The sequence below is a fragment of the Hippoglossus stenolepis genome, chromosome 9 (genome assembly GCF_022539355.2).
Source record: "Hippoglossus stenolepis isolate QCI-W04-F060 chromosome 9, HSTE1.2, whole genome shotgun sequence".
NCBI classification, from domain to species: Eukaryota; Metazoa; Chordata; class Actinopteri; order Pleuronectiformes; family Pleuronectidae; genus Hippoglossus; species Hippoglossus stenolepis.
Window position 1 is genome coordinate 26,827,242 of NC_061491.1, and position 18,476 is coordinate 26,845,717.

The 18,476-nt window shown below is 43.3% G+C and overlaps 1 protein-coding gene across 1 annotated transcript; it reads left to right on the top strand.

The window, feature by feature from the left end:
• Window positions 1–2,619: 2,619 nt before the first annotated feature.
• On the top strand, window positions 2,620–8,515 carry prdm8b (PR domain containing 8b). Its single transcript, XM_035166723.2, has 4 exons — window positions 2,620–3,034; window positions 5,420–5,644; window positions 6,171–6,402; window positions 6,727–8,515. Exons 2-4 carry the CDS (start codon window positions 5,426–5,428, stop codon window positions 7,971–7,973), a joined length of 1,698 nt encoding a protein of 565 aa, XP_035022614.1. The 5' UTR covers window positions 2,620–3,034; window positions 5,420–5,425; the 3' UTR covers window positions 7,974–8,515.
• The last annotated feature ends 9,961 nt before the right edge of the window (window positions 8,516–18,476 follow it).

Here is an 18,476-nt window from a genome sequence, read left to right on the forward strand (position 1 = left end):
TGTTTTGTGCTGTAGGACAAAGATGTTCATGTATGTTTGCTTGAGGTTATGATGTTGGAACATGTGTAGTTAGGTAGTAAAGTCATGATAGTAGCTACAGGAGAAGCAAACATTAACATAATTGTTGCCAACAATTTAACGAGCTAGCGGCAGGGAAAGCAATTCAGGAAATGCAAAGTAATAATGACGGAGAGCAGAGATCAAGGATGTTAAGAATAGGATACAATACAGTATATAACCCTTATAACCTTTTCTGAAAACATCAGCCAACACATCACATGGCTCCAGGTGCAGTTTCCTAGCTGAGAAAACAACACAACACCCGACCGGTTTGAAATCAGTCAAATAAATGTAAAAGTAAAGGATCTGGAACCTGCAGGCTGCAAAGCTGCAGATGTGAGGACTCAACTCTAGAAGCATTTCAGCATGCACATCAATATGCTAACATCAAAGGGCAATGCTAATGCTAGCAAGCTAAATTGTAGTACATCACTATCAGAGGATTAACACGTTAACGTGTGTTTCATTAAATGTTATCCTGCTGAAACATGAAATATTACAAACTAAAGCCTCCGTCTATTAACATGAAGCCCACATCAACATTCAGACATCTCTGGACCTAAGTCTTCATCTAAACTGTGGCCTGTAAGGATTTTAACTCTGTGTCAGAAAATTCAGATAAATATCTTTATATCATATTTGATCTTTATCTGGAAAGGTTCTGCTCCATAATAATGAAATATGATGTTAATGACAACCCAGCTGGAATAATGTAAAAGTGGAGCTGAAGGGAGGAAACAATAATATATTCACATTATATCGATGATACACAGACACACTGTCGTTCTGATGAATCATAAACACACACCCTTATAGCAACACTACACACACACACACACACACACACTCTTTATCTGTACACACACTCATCTAAAAGGATGTAAAAGCGGATCTTACTGGAATTAATACTATTCAAATCCTTGAAATTAATTTATTATTTCTAGAAGAATCAGGCTCCAAAAATTGTCTCAACGTGGAGAAAAGGAAAACACGTAAAGGAAAATCTCAATTTTCTAAAAGTGTTTTAATTGTATTGTTTTCCTTTGGGACTTGTGCCTCTTTTATTTTATAATAGCTTCCTTGAAATTACATTAATTCTGCACACAAACCTGTTTTTATTCAATATCTCAGAAAACTACACATGAAAAACCCAGAAGAAGAAAGTGTGAGACAGGAGAGCAGCAGTTCCCATCAAGCTCTGACAACTGGGTTTTTTTATGGGTTTGTTCTGTGAGTGTGAATTTATTCCTTCACCAAAAATGTTCCTCCAGTTTCAGATGAGCTTCACTTCAGCTCAGATCCAATCGCTTCATCTCTAATAGCAACGGACGCTATGATGAATAACATGTAATCAGCGGTTTAACCCACAACCCTTTCTTTTCTTTTCATTCTGTCCCTTCTGAAGGGCCTATGAGCAAGTGACTGTATCCCTGTACTCACTGTGACCTTTGACCCTCCTGTACCTGCATTAGTTTGGATTCTAACATCAATATGAAACACGGTGACTCCAGGAAAACTACAAATTATCTTCTGTGCTTCTGAAATAACTGAATTTTATTTTGATTGTTTTATTTTGAATTCTCGTCACTGGAAACATTGAGTAGATTCAGAGGAGCTGTCACGTTGACGCCTGGTGTTTAGTGGAATAAAATAATTGATAATTATTGTTTGGACCTAATTTATATTCGGTGTTTGGTTTTCCTCACAGTTGATTTGTTAAAACAGAATTTAACACTCTCACACATTGGGGACAGGATAGTACCATTGATTTTTTAATTTTACCTTTTAAAACAATTGGAATCGTCTCCCATGTTTGTATTTATTACTCAAACAACACAGTTAAAATAGATGTTGAGTCAGTTTGCTTTCCTTTCCTCTCCATCAGAATATCCTCCACTCATCTGAAGCACATTATACACTGGCGCCCCCTAAATGAGCCTGGACACAGTACAGAGCAGCAGCAGCTCCGCGTACAGAGCGGCTGGCACGGCGGGGAGGTGGAGGCGGCTCCCGGTGGCTCCGGTGCTGCCTGCCTCGGTGTTCGAGTCCGGAAAAAAGTACCGTGGATGTGAGTTAAATCCACAAAGGGTCCTTGTTATTAGCGTGTGTGCAAAATAAGACTTGTGCGTAAAAAGTGCGTAAAAGTGGCATGGATCACTTTTTGGATGTGAAACAAGATAATAACCCACAATAATAATAATAATAAAAATAATAATAATAATCATCTGAATAATCATAATAATAATGATAATAACAACAATAATAATGGTGATGATGTTTTCTCATCATTCAGCTGAAACTACACTTTCATTCTTGCGTTTTTCCAACATCAACTCCTTAAAAGCCACTTTACTACAATACAACCACCAACTATTGTGATTAGAATTACAATAATAATGTGAGTGGGGGCGTCTGGGTGGTGGTGGGGGGGTGGGGGGGTCTTTATCCCTCGTGCACGTCCATAAATCGCATCAAATGACAGTCGGCCAGTGAAGAGTTAAAGGGAGGAGACGGAGAGTGACACGCCTCATTGGGTAGATTATGTGCCGCAAACAAAAAGTGTGTGTCGGTGTGCCAGTCAGCCAGAGCGCCGGGCCCCATCTGCACGCCTCCTTCTCTCTCTCTCCGTCTCCCTCTGCCCCTGAAGCTCTCTCTACCCCGCTCGCTCACTGCCAGTGTCGGCGAGTCTCTGCAGCGGCAGCACTGCCACTCGCACCGAGGGGGGGAATGTTCTGACACCACGGACCAGACCGGGAGCGCACCACCACCATCTCCATCATCACCACCTCCTCCTCCACCAGCCGCCGCCGCCGCCGCCGCCGCATCCCGCTGCTCGTTCTCGGGGCTTCTTCTTCTTCTTCTTTTTGGGGGGGTTGTTGCGTGTTTCCAGGATCGAGGACCGCAGCCGGGTTTGGATTCGCAGCATCGCGCCCAGTTCATTTGTGGATTATTGTTCATCGACGGAAATCAAAAGGTAGGTGAGCGAGACGCAGAGCTGCTGTGTGGGTCTGGAGAGTTTCAGGGACGGGTTGTGGGTTTTGGGGTCTTTACGCGGCACATGTCCCCCCACCCCTGCACATCCCCGCACATCCCGCACAAACACCCCAACGCAGATGTTCCAGTACCGCGGACGAAAACCCGCAGTTCAGCCAGAGCAGCGCTGATTTAGGACAGTTTTCAGCCTGGCACGGCACGGCACAGCTTTAGCAGATGGGTTAAACACCCCCCACCCCACCACCACCACCCCACACCCCCGAACCCCCATCTCTGCTCACCCCCCACCCCACCCGCAGTGGGTTTGAATTGGAGGGTGGGTGCTGCTGCTCCCCTGCAGTTTATGGATGTGCAAACATTCCGCGCTTTAGCTCTTTTTGCTTCTTATCATCGTTCCCGGGATATTTGGTGCGTGTGTCTCTCCCCCTCGTGCACGGACTCTCTCACTCGACGTGAACACAGAGGAGGTTCTGTTCGGTGCCGCGGAACCAAACGTGTGCGCGTGGAGCCGCGGTGGGAAGGCTCTCCACTGCACCGTGCGCAAAATGATCCACACTGAATATTCCTGCTGCTGTTGGAGCCTGTGAGGAAAAATATCAAAAAGCTTCAAATCAGCAGTAAAACAATAAATAAAAAGAAACATAGATATTCTAGATTATTTAATTTGATTTTAAGTTTTTTAATAAAACAAATAAAAGTACAAATCAGCAGTGGGAGCTAAAAGAGGAGAATCTCGCGTTCTCTGCGTAAACAGTCACAAATTAACAACCGATAATAGAGAGAGAGAGTTGATGGTTCAATTTCCTCTTCACTCATTTTTATAACGAGCGAGTGCAGTTGTCTTTATAAAACTCTTTATTTCTGAATATGAGCCTCTTGGTGCGTAAAAAAAATGATTTCTCTAAACTTTTAGTCCAACTGTGGATTTCTTGATTTAATTTTTTTTAAATCCTTAGTTACATTTATTTTTAGCCCAAGCTGTGTTGATGGATTCAGTTATTCCAGTGGATTCTAGGGATTTATCACACGTATTAAACTCTTACCAGGCAAATTAAACATCTAAATTAATCGCACTGAGGCCAAAATTTACTTCAAGCCCCAAAAAGCAGAAGCAAAGAGTCACGATTTATTGTTTAATTGCAAATATTTAATATCGTAGGCTGGATTATTGCAGCAATTTAGGATTTACCACTGTGGGAAATCCTTGTTTTTCGCGGTTGCACCATATGTTCGTGCGGCCTTGAACGCCACGATTACCATAATTTAAAATTGTAGTTATTTGTTTTCACTCTGCGGTGATTTACCCGCGGAACATGTGCGTGTGTCCGGTGCCGGTTTTACGCACAAGCGGCGGAGGGGACGAGGGGAGGAGAGCAGCCGCAGCCGGGCGCGTGAATTACGCGCAGTCCGAGGTTAGAGAAGAAATGATTACGCGGTCGTGCTGCTTTAATCAGTCTCACGGGGGAAAGTGTGGATTATGGTAATAGGGCGACATACGCTGCCGCTTGTAGGAAGGAGAGAAAGGTTGGCTGACGGGAAACCAGTGACTTTGACGGTCCACTTGAAACCATTGGACACGCTCCGTCCATTGGACACGCACGAACCTCAGCGGGAGACTCGTCTCCATTCTGCAGCGATTCTATACAAAGTTTCTACAAATAAACACGACACAATTAAACGTGTAACGTCACAATATCACATTCATATTTAATACATGGGACAGATTTAAACATATTATACAGTATTTATTTCTGAAGGACCAGGGAGAAATCATTTTAGGATTATTATAACATTTTACAATTTTTTTAATTAAGCCAATCACGACAACTACAGTATTAATATTACCACCTATAATAATAACAACAGGTAAATTATGTCTCAATCAAAAAGGATAATCAAAAATACAAGTTTATCTTTTTATTTAACATTTTTTAAAGGCCTTTTGTAAAATAAAATAATAATAATTTGAATATAATTTCTGCCGGGCTCTGATCTTATTAGTTTTGTATTTTGCTGCGTAATTGACAACATTGGGAAACCGTATCATCAATATGCTGAAGGTGATGCCGCCATGAACTTATTATGGGGTTTGAATTAATTAGAAAGCCTGGCCAAAAAAAAAAAAAAAAGAAAGCGTTTCCCTAACGACGCCCCTGACAGCTGCTTCAGTCAATCTGTCCAGGAAGAGATTTATTTATCAGCTGAGACACAGGAACCAGCAAACAACCCGAAAACACACCTCACATTTATTCTTCTGATATTAAGAATCAATGTTAGGGAATAAAACACTGGGAGGAAAAAGGAAAGTGATGATTTGAAGGTGGTTCGACGTTTCCCCGGGTCTCACGGTGACGTGTCTCCGCAGGGTGTCATGGAGGAGTCCAGCTCTCAGAAGTTGGTGTGGGACGGGGACGCCAAGGCGGTGCAGCAGTGTCTCACCGACATCTTCACCAGCGTCTTCACGACGTGCGACATCCCAGAAAACGCCATCTTCGGGCCTTGCGTGCTGAGCCACACGTCGCTGTACGACAGCATCGCCTTCATTGCGCTGAAGTCCACCGACAAGCGCACAGCACCTTACATCTTCAGGGTGAGTAGCTCCCACAGTTCATCCCCCCGTGTTCCCTCCTTCAGTAAAAACATCAGCGTCTTTATATTTCGTTGTAAAACACAATTTAAAGCATCTATTTATCAATATTTATGCTTTTCTTTCTGTGCAGCTCCACATATATTGAATCCAATGCTTCAAACCAAAAGGAATGAGCCAAATTCAAAAAAATCCCCATGCACATAGCAGCAATATCATAATGTTTAATATTTGTAGTTTAAAGTAGTATTTTTGAAATTTTAAAATATGTAATCCACTCCAGACTGCAGCAATTCACTGAAAATCATAATTTTAAAAAGCAGAATCTGCTCATTCACTGGCATCATTTTATTTCTGGTGCATGCATTTTAGAAAATAGCCACATATTGTTGATAATGTTTGGTCTGGATGAGATTATAAGTACATTTTGTTGTAATTTTAATTATTTCAATCTATAAAATAATATAATTTTGAGGTAGGAGACGTGTAGGAACATTTGTTAACGATGAATTTGACCCGTGTTGTGCAGGTGGACACCTCAGCGGCCAACAGCACCTCCGAGGGCTTGATGTGGCTGCGGCTGGTCCAGTCGGCCCGGGACAAGGAGGAGCAGAACCTGGAGGCCTACGTGAAGAACGGCCAGCTCTTCTACCGCTCCCTCCGCCGGATCGAGAAGGACGAGGAGCTGCTGGTGTGGTACGGCAAGGACCTCATCGACCTGCTGCTGCTCAGCTCCAGCAGAGCGCCGGCCAAGAGCAAAGGTGAGTGGGTTCACATCCCCATCCTCGCTGGAGCCCATCATGGCTCCCTAACACAATCATTTGTTCTTTACGGGTTAATTTGACTCCACAGACACATAAATTGTAGCCGTGAAGCTTCTTTGGAAATGCATTTGCTCTGGAATTCATCATTAGGTCTTAAGCATATTTAAATATAATGATGCACCAAGGACAAATGATCCGTGATAACCTCTGAATTACAAAAGAGATAATTCTTGCTCTGGTATAAGACAGCACATTGAAGCAGGGTGGTTTCCAGAGTCTCTTTTTGTGAGAGCTAATTTCCATCCCTCTTCTTCTTCTCAGGTTCGTCCCACTACTCGTGTCCGGACTGCAGCCAGCGCTTCCAGTTCGAGTTTCCCTTCTTGGCCCATCTCCGGTTCCGCTGCACCAAGAGACTGCAGAGCATCACGGGCGCCGACGAGGAGCCCAGCAAGGAGCGGAGCACCGAGCGACCCAACACAACCCCGACCAGGTCCAGCCCGAAGCTGGGTCGCTCTGAGGGCTTCAGCAGCCCCCAGGACACCAGCAAACCCTCCACAGACTTTCACAACCTGGCCAGGGATCTAGAGAACAACCGGACCAGCCCTCCGAGCGACAAGGAGGCCGAGATCTGCAGCGAGAGTTCGGGGAAGAGGAAGTTCTCGGAAATAGAGGAGTGCCGAGCGCCCAGCCTTACACAGACCAAATCTAAAGACGAGCTTGCGACGTCTGCACAGAATTACAGAGGCGTGTACGGCCTGGAGGATAACCGCAGGCCCTTCTCCCCACCGGGCTCCACAGGAAGTGGGGAGGTCAAACGCAGCGCCTTCACCGAGGTCAAGAAGAACGCCAAACATCACAGCGGCAGCAAAAACCTCCAGACCTCCAACTCTGAAAACAAAGATGGCGGTCGTCCCAGCAGCAACCCGTCGGAGAAGCACCTCAACATCCGGCAGGTGCTGTCGGAGACCCAGCCGGCCCAGACCTCGCCCATGGGCAGCGCCTTCACCTCCGTCAGCCAGCAGGGAGGCGGCAGCGGTGGCGAGAGGAAGAGCGCCTTCAGTCAGCCATCGCGTTCCTCCTTCTCCCAGATCTCGCCACTGGTGATGCCGCCCAAGCTGCTGGACTGCCACCCAGCGGTGGGCGACACCATCTCCTCCTCCAGACTCTACCAGGCCGACCACCTTGCTGCCAAGCTGCAGGGGGCAGAGCTGGGCGCCAACTGCCCCGTGCCGGGCGGCATGGCCAAGCAGAACCCGTTTGTCTACACCACCGCCTTCTGGCCCAAAAGCTCCGGACCTATCCAGATTCAAATGCCCTCGGCGCTCACCCTCCTGCCGCCCTCCTTCACCTCCCTCTGCCTGCCGGCGCAGAACTGGTGCGCCAAGTGCAACGCCTCCTTCCGCATGACCTCGGACTTGGTTTACCACATGAGGTCCCACCACAAAAAGGAGTTCGCCATGGAGCCTCTCGTCAAGCGGCGGCGCGAGGAGAAACTCAAGTGCCCGATTTGCAACGAGTCCTTCCGGGAGCGTCATCACCTGTCACGTCACATGACCTCCCACAACTGACTTTTAAAAGAAGGGAGGGACTTGAACACATGAGGGAGAGAGACTGGATTTAAGCACTGCAACGGGAGATCGGCCACATCAAAGTACAAAAGCACCCCTTGCACTCGTTTTCACTTTGGACTTTAATCTTCCGATTCCTTTCCGGTCTGTTTACTTCTTCTCCCCTGTACAAAGTGTCATGTTTTTGGGTGTATGCAATTGCGTTTTGACTTCAAGAATTTATCTATTTATGAAGCACTGAAAAGTTTGAAAATAAGGGAAAGATTTAAATATGTGTAAATGTACAGTAAGTTGTATTTTATATCATATAAACGCGAAAAACATAGAGAAGAAATACAAGTGTAGTCACACGTCACGGTTTACAGCGCCGCAAGTTTTTCCATGTCTACGGTAAATATGGACACAAATTGGGGATATTATGTCTATAGACTATATTTCAGAGTGCATGTAATATGAAATGATATTGATTTAAGATGCAGTCTATACATTACAATGTAAATAATCGGTTTTATTTGAAATACAAAGTGTAATATTTTGTGTCAGTGGGGAATAGTTTCAGTGTTTCTTCCTTTTGCGGAAATTTACTACTTGATAGTTTATCTAATCATGTTGAATGCATTGACAATAAAATAGCTTTATTTTCAACGCTGGCCTTCGTGGATGTTTTTGTTTCCAACCTGGAATTTAATGGTTGATAATCAGTGTCATTGGTCTGTTTATTATTATTATATTCATAAAAATGCATTAATGAAATAAGTTTAACACAAGAATTTATCAGGCTAAAATACTGCATGTGTATAAAGTGAAAATATAGAAGGATTTACACCCAATTCTAGTTTTTGATTATTTTTATGTAAAACTTATAAATCAAATACTGCCAATATTCATTCTTAATAAAAGCAATTAAAATAAAAAAATTGTATACAAGTACATAAATTGTTTGGTAATTAATTTACAATTAGATATAAATGTAGAAATACTGAGTGATTTATTATTATATATATATATTATCAAGCCTATTAGCATCATCATTTTTATTATTACCTTTTTTTAATTACATATTTTACTGGTACGTGATAAATGTGGACTGTCCACACTGATGACGTCTTTCCTTGAGATGTTGCTTCGTTTACAGTATATATACACATACACACATGTGTATATATATATATATATATATATATCTTATATATATATATATATATAGATTTTATATTGAATACAGTTTAATCCTTAACCTTTAAAATAAATAACACAGTCCACTGTTCCTCGGAAAATAAAAAATAAGTAAGACTAGATATTGATCTTTAATTGGCTTAGATTTTTTGTGAAGAAGAAGAAAATACAGAAATGATTGTGGATTAAACTAAGAGATAATAAAACACTTCTAGACTTGAGACTCTGATGAACGTGTTTGAGTATTTTATTTTATTTGTAGAACAACAGCAGATCAAATAAAAGTACAAATAAATGGTTTTAAGTTAAATCCACAACACAAACAGACACTTAAAAGAAATCATGTGAGAAAAGCTCTAAATTCCAGTTTCCATAAACCTGTGTAGAAGGAAACGAGCTTTCTGAAACTGTACAGACGCTTTTTATTAATATAAATATCACTTTCATCTGTTATAGATTTAAAATATAAAAACAGACATGTTTCTTATTTATTTTCTATGAACAACAAAGAATATAAATATTTTCCTGATGTCTGTGGCTCGATTCTCTTTATTTACTGATAATGACATAATTACACGATTTAAAAAAAACAACTCAACCCGGTGAGAATCTGTCCAGAGGAAAAGTGATTCAACAGCGCCATCAAGTGGTGGAGGGGAAAACTACAAGACAAGTAGGAACAATGGGCTTAGTGTGTATGTATAAAAAAAACTACAGTAGTGAATATAATTACTAAAATAGATATGATTTATATTTGTACACAATCTACTAAAAATCATTGTGCGGCTAATTATATTAATTAGGATAAAATAAGTTTAAACTCTTTTAACATTGAAATAAAAAATGATTTATGAACAAGTTGAAATATTTATGAATCAGATGAAACACTGTGCTGGACATAAACAATAAAGTGCCATTTATCGATCATCGATATCGAACCAAAACAAGAGTAAGGTCAAAGGTCACAGGTTAAATCTGTGATCACTTCATTTACAAATAATAATAATATTGATTTGACTAAAACAATCCTGACGTTTCTTCTTTCGTAATATCTGATGAATAACACTTCTGCAGCAGGGGCGTTACAACAGGCAATCACCTGGGGGCCCCAAGCTGAGAGAAGCCCCCCCCCCCCACAGCAATGACAGCTGCGTGAGAAGTTAACTTCTGTGATCGTCTATGTGCAGGAGTCCACCAGGGTCGGGATGTGACCCCATGACACTAACTCTCTGCCGAAAGCTTCGTCATGTCAGAGGTTTGGTCGAAGACTAGAACGTCTATCATCTGGAAAAGAACCCCTTTTTTTCTGGGGTCCCTAAAATCCCTTCGACACGCCGCAGCTCACGAGGACGAATCATCTGTACAAAAGATGAACTGTTAGAAAACACACATGTATTGTGTTTTTTAAAGAAAAGCCACAGTGAAAGTCTTTGGATAACGTTACTCCTCCAAACTCCTGCTTCAAGTCACAAGAACCTCGTCTCTGGATGAATCCAGAAGCAAAAGGTGCGCTGATCGATAGACAAACTGCAACTCTCATTGACTTCCTCTCCCGTGCCAGCTCGGGCTCATGGGTAATGTAGTATTTAGAGCTTAGAGAATGGAAAGAGGTGATCTCAGAGGAACAAGAGGGGAAATAGTTAAGATGTGATCCCACTGGAGACTCCTGTGATGAACGTTTCATACTGGAAACCAGCAGATCCTCGCACTTTAAAACCTAAATGTCAAACCTGCAGCACAAACTATCTCTCAAACTAAATTCCACCGAGGATAAGTCTCACTCGTCTGCTCCGTGTCACACGACAGAGAAATCAGATCACCATCGGATCCCGGTGGGACGGCGGTGACACATGTTAGCAGCAGATAAAACCACACGTGTGGAGGTGGAGGTGGATTCAGCACCGCGATGCTCACACCATGATTAACGGCAGCACCGGTGCACGTTACATCTCATCTCACATCAACACACACACCTCCCGTGTCAGCAATCCAAACAGGTCAATCTCACCACGCAGGCATGTGATCGAGGAGCGACAACACACACACACACACACACACACACTCTGGTGATATTCAGTGCCCTCATGCTTTGCTGCTTGTGTCATCGTCCATTTTGTGCCACAACTCGCCCCCCCGACACATTTGTCACCGCATCACTCAGCACCGAGCCGGCGTTGGACAGTTTATATCTCTGCTAAGCTGGCACTTCCATTTGGCCGCGCGCCGCAGTCACGCTACATTTTTACATTTCGGGCATTTAGCTGACGAGCAGCGAAGTGAGCGAGCAGGTAAAGAAACCCCCGGGACGGATGCGGTGTCTTTCTTTGGCAGGAAGCAGGGACATTTTTCTGTGACCACAGAGTGTAAATAAAAGTTGGACGACATGACAGCTCCACAAAAGTGAGGCCGAATCGTCTTGATCGCCCCCTAGTGGCTGGCCGCAGTATAGGTCATGTTAAGGTTCATGTACATACAAGATGAGATCACTGCCCACATACTTCATACTCTGGCATGGTTGTTTTAAGTCATACATCCACTAGAGGGCAGCACAGACGGAGTTTTTGGCAACAAAAATCATTATCGGCCACTAGGGGGTGTCTCAATCGAAACAATGAGAAAAGGCAGAACTCGAGAAGCAGCGAGGGATCATGGGAGTTGTGGTTTATCTACCTGACATGACTCGGGCGCAAAATCATGTTCACAGGTGACATCATTTCTTAAAGTTCACGTAGCAAATGGCGAATAATCGTGGCTAATCGGGGTTTTCCTTCGTCATACCTGGTTTGAAGTTGAAGCAGAGACGGGCAAAGTCGCCGGTAAAGCTGATATGATGGAATTCAAAGTGAATCGTCCTGTTAACGTGAATAAAAGTGTGGATTTGTCAGGGTTTGAACATAGTTGGAGACAATTTGGATAATGTTTGTACATTAAAATGAAGAGTTGTCACATATTATACCTTTAAAACAGGTTCTTAATAACTGGGGCCACAAACCTCGTCCCTTACAGCGTCTGCTCGGTGCAGGAGGCCCCGCACCGAGGGCCCCTCAGCTCACCGAGGGGCCCTCAGCTCACCGAGGGGCCCTCAGCTCACCGAGGGGCCCCTCAGCACACCGAGCTAACGAGGCTGTGACAGAAAAAGTTCAGATCTGAAGTATCGACTTCGCGCAGCGACAGCGTCTTGGCCCGCCGCCCGGCTCGCACACATCACAATCTGTTTTTAAGCCGTAATCTTGGTTGACACAAGGCCGGCTCCTTCTGCTGCCGTCTGATTAGGATATCGCTGTCACATCCGTATTTTTTTTTTTTAAAGGTCTAAATATACACAAACAGCTCAGCTCCCCTGTGCATTTGCACTATTTCTGACCCACAATGCACTCAATCTGCGGCTCCGCTGACAGGGACAAATTTACACATCACGTCCACTCGGAGACGATCCCACATGCCGGTGACAGAGTGTCTCTGAGGGACTCTACCTGGATTCAGGGCACGACTCGGGATTCCTCACATCGTGGTGAAGGCGAAGACTCTGGAGTTCAGATATTTAGGTTGCACCTGTTTCTCGGCCTCAAACTCTGCAGGGAGCAGAAAAGTCTGAAGAGGAACAAATCAGTGCAAAGAAATCTGAGGCACGTGATCCAAAAATCACTGAACAGACACATGTACGTATGCAAATATACATACATACATGTTTATGTGTGGATAAATACATTCACACATTGCTGTAACATCTTTGTCATACCTTAGTAATTTATGTTTACAGTATATAAATTATACTAAAGAAGGAAATTGAGTGAAAATGACAATAAATAGGAGATTACACAAACAGATTATGGAATTATTTTATTCCCTTTTTGTAATTTGTGCAAGATTATAATTAAATCTGAATTATTATATTTAGTTTTTCCATTTTATTACTGTAATAGATTATACACAGTTTCTGAATTCAATAATACACTTATTTATACATGAATGCACATATTAAAAAGGATAATAACTTATTTTATATTTTCTAAAGGTTTGAAATGTACTCAAAAGTATTTTACATAAGATACAATCAAATTTATTATTGTGACATTAAATCTATAATAAAAATGCCAACAGATGCTGAATCTGTTTAGTTGAACACGAGCACGATCTGGGACAATGATGTTAAACTCTGAATCATTTAATCTGTGTTTTTTCATGATAAATAAATTCATTAAAGACCAATTAATAAAATAATACAAATTTATATATAGACCTATAGTGATTGTAGATGTTTTTACATCAATCAACACTAAAGAAAATGATGCGTCAGTCTCGGTGTAAAGTTTAAATAAATCATGAAACTTTTCAGCCACAAATGTTTGGATAATTTCGTGAAGTTATAAGTTATTAATACATATAATAAGTTATTTAGGTGATACACAATATTTATACCAATGAAAAGACGTTACATTTAAATATATATATATTTATGTCACATATATACAGAAGGAAAATGTAAAAGTTCAACATTCAGCTCAATTGTTTGCACAGAATCTGAAAAGTTCATTAAATCCCCTAAAATTCTAATATCCAACATTTCTCACTTTGTACTTAAACTACAATATTTAACTTTAAGTTGTTTTTTTGATAAGAAAACGTTTCCCCACTATCTCAGTCCTGAACTGGTCTGTACTTCCAGCAGGTCGGCTGCTGGTTGACGTCCATGATGTAGTGACCGTGTTTCTCGCAGCAGGAGCCGAAGACTCCGAACGCGGTCGAATTACTTTGTTACACATTCCACCGCTCTGCCCCCCCTCCTCCCCCCCACGTTTGAAGTGCATCTCCATAACAGCCACGGCGTTCACTTTTCTCTGAGGCCTCGTGTCACGAGAGTCAGTCCAACTTTTATCAGCCGTGGTAACGACCGCAGCGGCCCGGCCCTCTCTCCGGGCTCGGGTTGAGAGCTGGCCTGTCATGTATGGTACCGCTAAAACAGCAGAGGATACTCTTACTTCTTTACAACCAACAGCCGTCCACCACACGCACACACACACACACACACACACACACACACACACACACACACACACACACACACACACACACACACACACTCAGTGTAACTCATTCATAAAGCTAATGACTAGCTGCTGGATTCCAAATACCAACGCGTCACAATCACCTTAATACTTTTTAAATATTCAATCTGAGATCATTAACTCTCACTGTCGGCCTCATACTCTGTTCCTGAAACCTACCGACAGTTATTTTGCAGAGTTCATTAAATGCAGCAGCCATAAAGAAACTTTAGCATGTTGCTAATGTGAGGCCAGATTTTGCCTGGAGATATCTGCTACTACTTTATTTGTGCAAAAACTAACTTCATAAAGGGAAAAAACTAAAAAAATGCATTTTCATTCCACATTTCAACAAATTACCTTTAAGTTTATTCCATTTCTTGCACCATTGAAACCATTAGGACCTATTTGAGCTGAGCATCTAAACTCCTGTGGCTCCAGTTTCTGATGTGAACATATCTAAGTTATACAACAACAACAGAAAAGAGTATTTTCATTATAAAAATCAGGGCTTCATTCGGATAAAGGGGAAAATAAAAGGCTGCATGAAGACGTATGCTTACGTCGGACATGTGTTTACTTTTGTGTGAGACATATATCCTCAGTTCAAACCTGAGCTCAGACCCGTGAAAGGTCCCGATGAAGACGTATGGTGGCCCGAGCGAGGGCCGGATGCAGAGGTGGATAACGGACGAGTGAAGATCAGTCCGACTGTTTCCTGTGAGAGGAAACAGAGCAGATCTATCATCTGTCTTCAACCCGCGGCCGCCCGGGGGCCACTTCAAGGAAAGAAAGATGTCTGATACATGTAGATATCTTCAAAAGATTTTCGGCAGAGGAAAAAAGTGGATGAACCATTACGACTGACAAGAGCAGAACAAAGAGTGCGACCCCTTGTAAAGGTTCCAGGAAACAAGTGTAAGATCAAATCTACAGTTTAATCTGCTCAACATCATAGGATGGAGCGTTGATAGAACCCGTTAAGGACAGATGTTCACACAGAGCCCAGTTCTGAGAGCTGCTCGTTCAAAGACAAGATGGTTTGGTCAACTAGTTGTTGACCTGTAACTAATTTAATGGGGTTAAATCTACTGTTGCCTCAGTGACTCAGAGAGAGAAAGATAGAAACCGTCACAGTCAGAGAACAGAGAAACGTTTCCCATCGCAATCACGAAAGAATTTGAAAAATCTAAAAGTAAATATAACGGACTTCAATGTCTCGTTACGTTAATCTGTCTAAAAGAAGAAAGAAAAAGGGTCAATGCTTCATATCAGTGATATTTTGGATCTAATTGTAAATCGTTCATCTGGGCCACAATCACACTAAGGTAAATAATGTTTCTACATTTCTGTGGCTTCTTATTAAACTTCACAGCCGTCAAAAGTCTGACATTGTTATTGGTTTGAATTGAAAATACATTTCTGATTTAAAAAAATGTGAGCCGACAGACATTTAGCGCCGACGTCACATTTATATTTAACCAGCAGAGAATGGGATTTCAAGTATCTCAGATATTCTCCGCCGCTAATGTCGCAAAGTCAAATTCCAGCAGAACCACACAAACGAGCTCTGGCTCCGTTCCCGTGCGCTGGCTCTGCTCCAGGTCGAGGATCAGCCGCTCTCAGCTGCTTTCACCGGGAGCTGAAGACCTCCAATCAAGACCCAGCGGGAGACGTTTCATCGCCTGGAATCTGGAACCACAGCGTCAGGAGCTCCGGACCTGAAGGAACCAGTCACACACCTGAACTCTCTCCTCTGTGACTGCATCTGTTCTTCATCTGCTGCGACGGCCAACGGCTGGTTTCAATGAGAACGACTAATTCAGCCCTCAGATCCATCACATGGAGCTCAGACCTCTTGTGGTTCACACAGCTCATGTTACACAGGGCTGATTCACTCTGGTTAATTAAGACAAATTAATGAAGAAAAAGAAAATCAGCACATCCAGCTACAGCGTCGAGCTCGTCTGGGCTTATTCGTCGAGGCTAAAAATCAAAGCATCAGTGTGCGTGTGGTGTGTCAGAGCGACCGAACAGGGTCTGAAGCCGATTCGGACCACATCTCGCGGACAATGACTCTGCAACTATCCCATAATAACTACAAAAGATCCCAGAAGAGAACAAACCACCGCCGAGGCCCAACAGCACCTTCAATAGAAATCAAGCTGCATCAAATTTCTCAGTTTTTTTTCCATCAATACCCTGGGAAAACTGAAAATGTCAAAAAATCTTCCTCTGTTGATGTTAAAGACAGTGAAATGAAATCCTGGATCCGCCCGCCCCCCCCCCATCCGAACCTGCACCAAAATGTAACGTGGGTTCTTCCATGACCCACATCTGTCCACATCTGTTTCGGGGAAAATCCATTCAGAAGATTTTGCATAATCTTGCAAATGGGTGAAAACATAAGTTCCTTGGCCGAAGGTAAACTCACGGTGGCAAAAGAAACTATTGTGATTTCGGTCATAACGGTTTTCTTTCAGGTTCCCTGATGCTTATTAAACACACACACACAGCCAGACACACACACACAGACACACACAGACACACACTCCCTCTTCGGGGGGTCTGTGTGTTACCGGTGAACAGGTGTTGGCTTTGTAGCTCGGCCAAGAGACGCTGAGCTGAAAGACGAGAACAACAACAACAAACAAGCAGCAACGTGTCTCTCCTGCTAATTTCGGCCGCAGCTCTTTGTTCATCATCTCACTCTGAAGTTTACTTTGAACAACTAACTTATCCCCCCCCCTCGTGACTTCTCCTTCTCCCAGGTTTGCGTCTTGTCGTTTCACAGAGCTGTCATTGGACCTTGAGCTTTGAAAGAAGGAAAGCTCGGTTGGGGGGGTGGGGGTGGTGGGGGTGGGGGATCTGTTGTGTGTCAGAGTCCGTCAGTGGAGTGTGAACAACATGGTGGACAGCATGTGGGACAGTGCAGACCACACGTCGGCGAGGCTGCGATGGTGGGAAGCTCTGATGGCGGTGACCCACAATGACACTTTTGACATCGCGCTCCTCAGAGTCAGAATCAGCTGGCAGTCGTGTGTTTGTGTGCGTGGAGGAACATGGCAGCTCGTCCTCGTTCCCGAACAAAGCATGAATATAAACACTGTAGATCACACACAGGCCTGACGGACACGAAGGGAACTTGGCCGACGGCTCCAGTCCCGACAGAAGCTCGTGGACAAGTCTCCGCTGAAAAGCCTCTTAAAATATTGAGTGGTTAAAGAAAAGGTACACACTCGCCGAGCGGTTCGAGTCCCACGGATGTTAATAAACAACAATCTGAGACACAGCTCATTAATTCCGACTCACAGATGCAGGACAAGCAAACGCTGATGCTAATTCATTTATCTACATCGGTGCAGGTATGAGACTCAGGAACCTGCACAGTGTCAGAGATGATTCGGAACATGCAGCCAATGGATAATATTTCAACTCAGTTATTTCCACCAGGGTTCAGCAGTTGTTTGAGGATCAAAACTTCTATAACATCTCATCTCAATGGAAACACAGACGAAATGTAGACTGGTATGAACCCTTGACGGTAAATAAAGATAAAGTAAAGATAAATAACCTCATACTGGACTGTAGTGCTGCAGGATTCTCTGTTCCTCATCTTCCTTTGCTTCCAAGGAATCAAGAAGAATCAACTAATTTCTGTGGCCACTAGAGGCCTTTAGTCCTCTACCCCCTTGTCCCCACACTCGGATATGAAGTGTCCTTCGCTGGGAGTGTCCCCTCCAAACGGAGCCACAAGAGACAGGCTAGAAAAAATCTTCCCCTAGGAATTGGGACACCGCTCGCTACGTCATCGGCAGCCAACCAAGGTGTGGAGGAGGCTCAGTGAGCAGCTCCAGGTGAACCAGGGACAGGGGATTGTCCCAGCTGAGACCAGTCAACTCTCCCTGGACTCAAGGAAACGGCCCTCGAGTCCCACGACCGGGAAATATCAACTAACAGCCGTTATCAAGCAACATTATAACAGTGACACATCTGACAGCTGCAGGACAGACGGGACAGATTCATCTAATGATCAGTCGGTTACTTCAATATAACGTTAGTCCATAGAAACTTCTGCCCCGTGGTGAAAACGTTGAGCGGGGAACAAGTGCACACAGGCAAAGTTTGAACCTGAAACTTCCCACTTGTTATTTAGAAATGAAGAACCCTCTTCTTCAGGGAAACTTGAAAACCTGCAATCTAATTTTACTTCTAGATGTTAGTGTCCTCGTCCTAAACACACAGAGCAAACGACTTCTCGAGCAATGATGACAATGCCGAC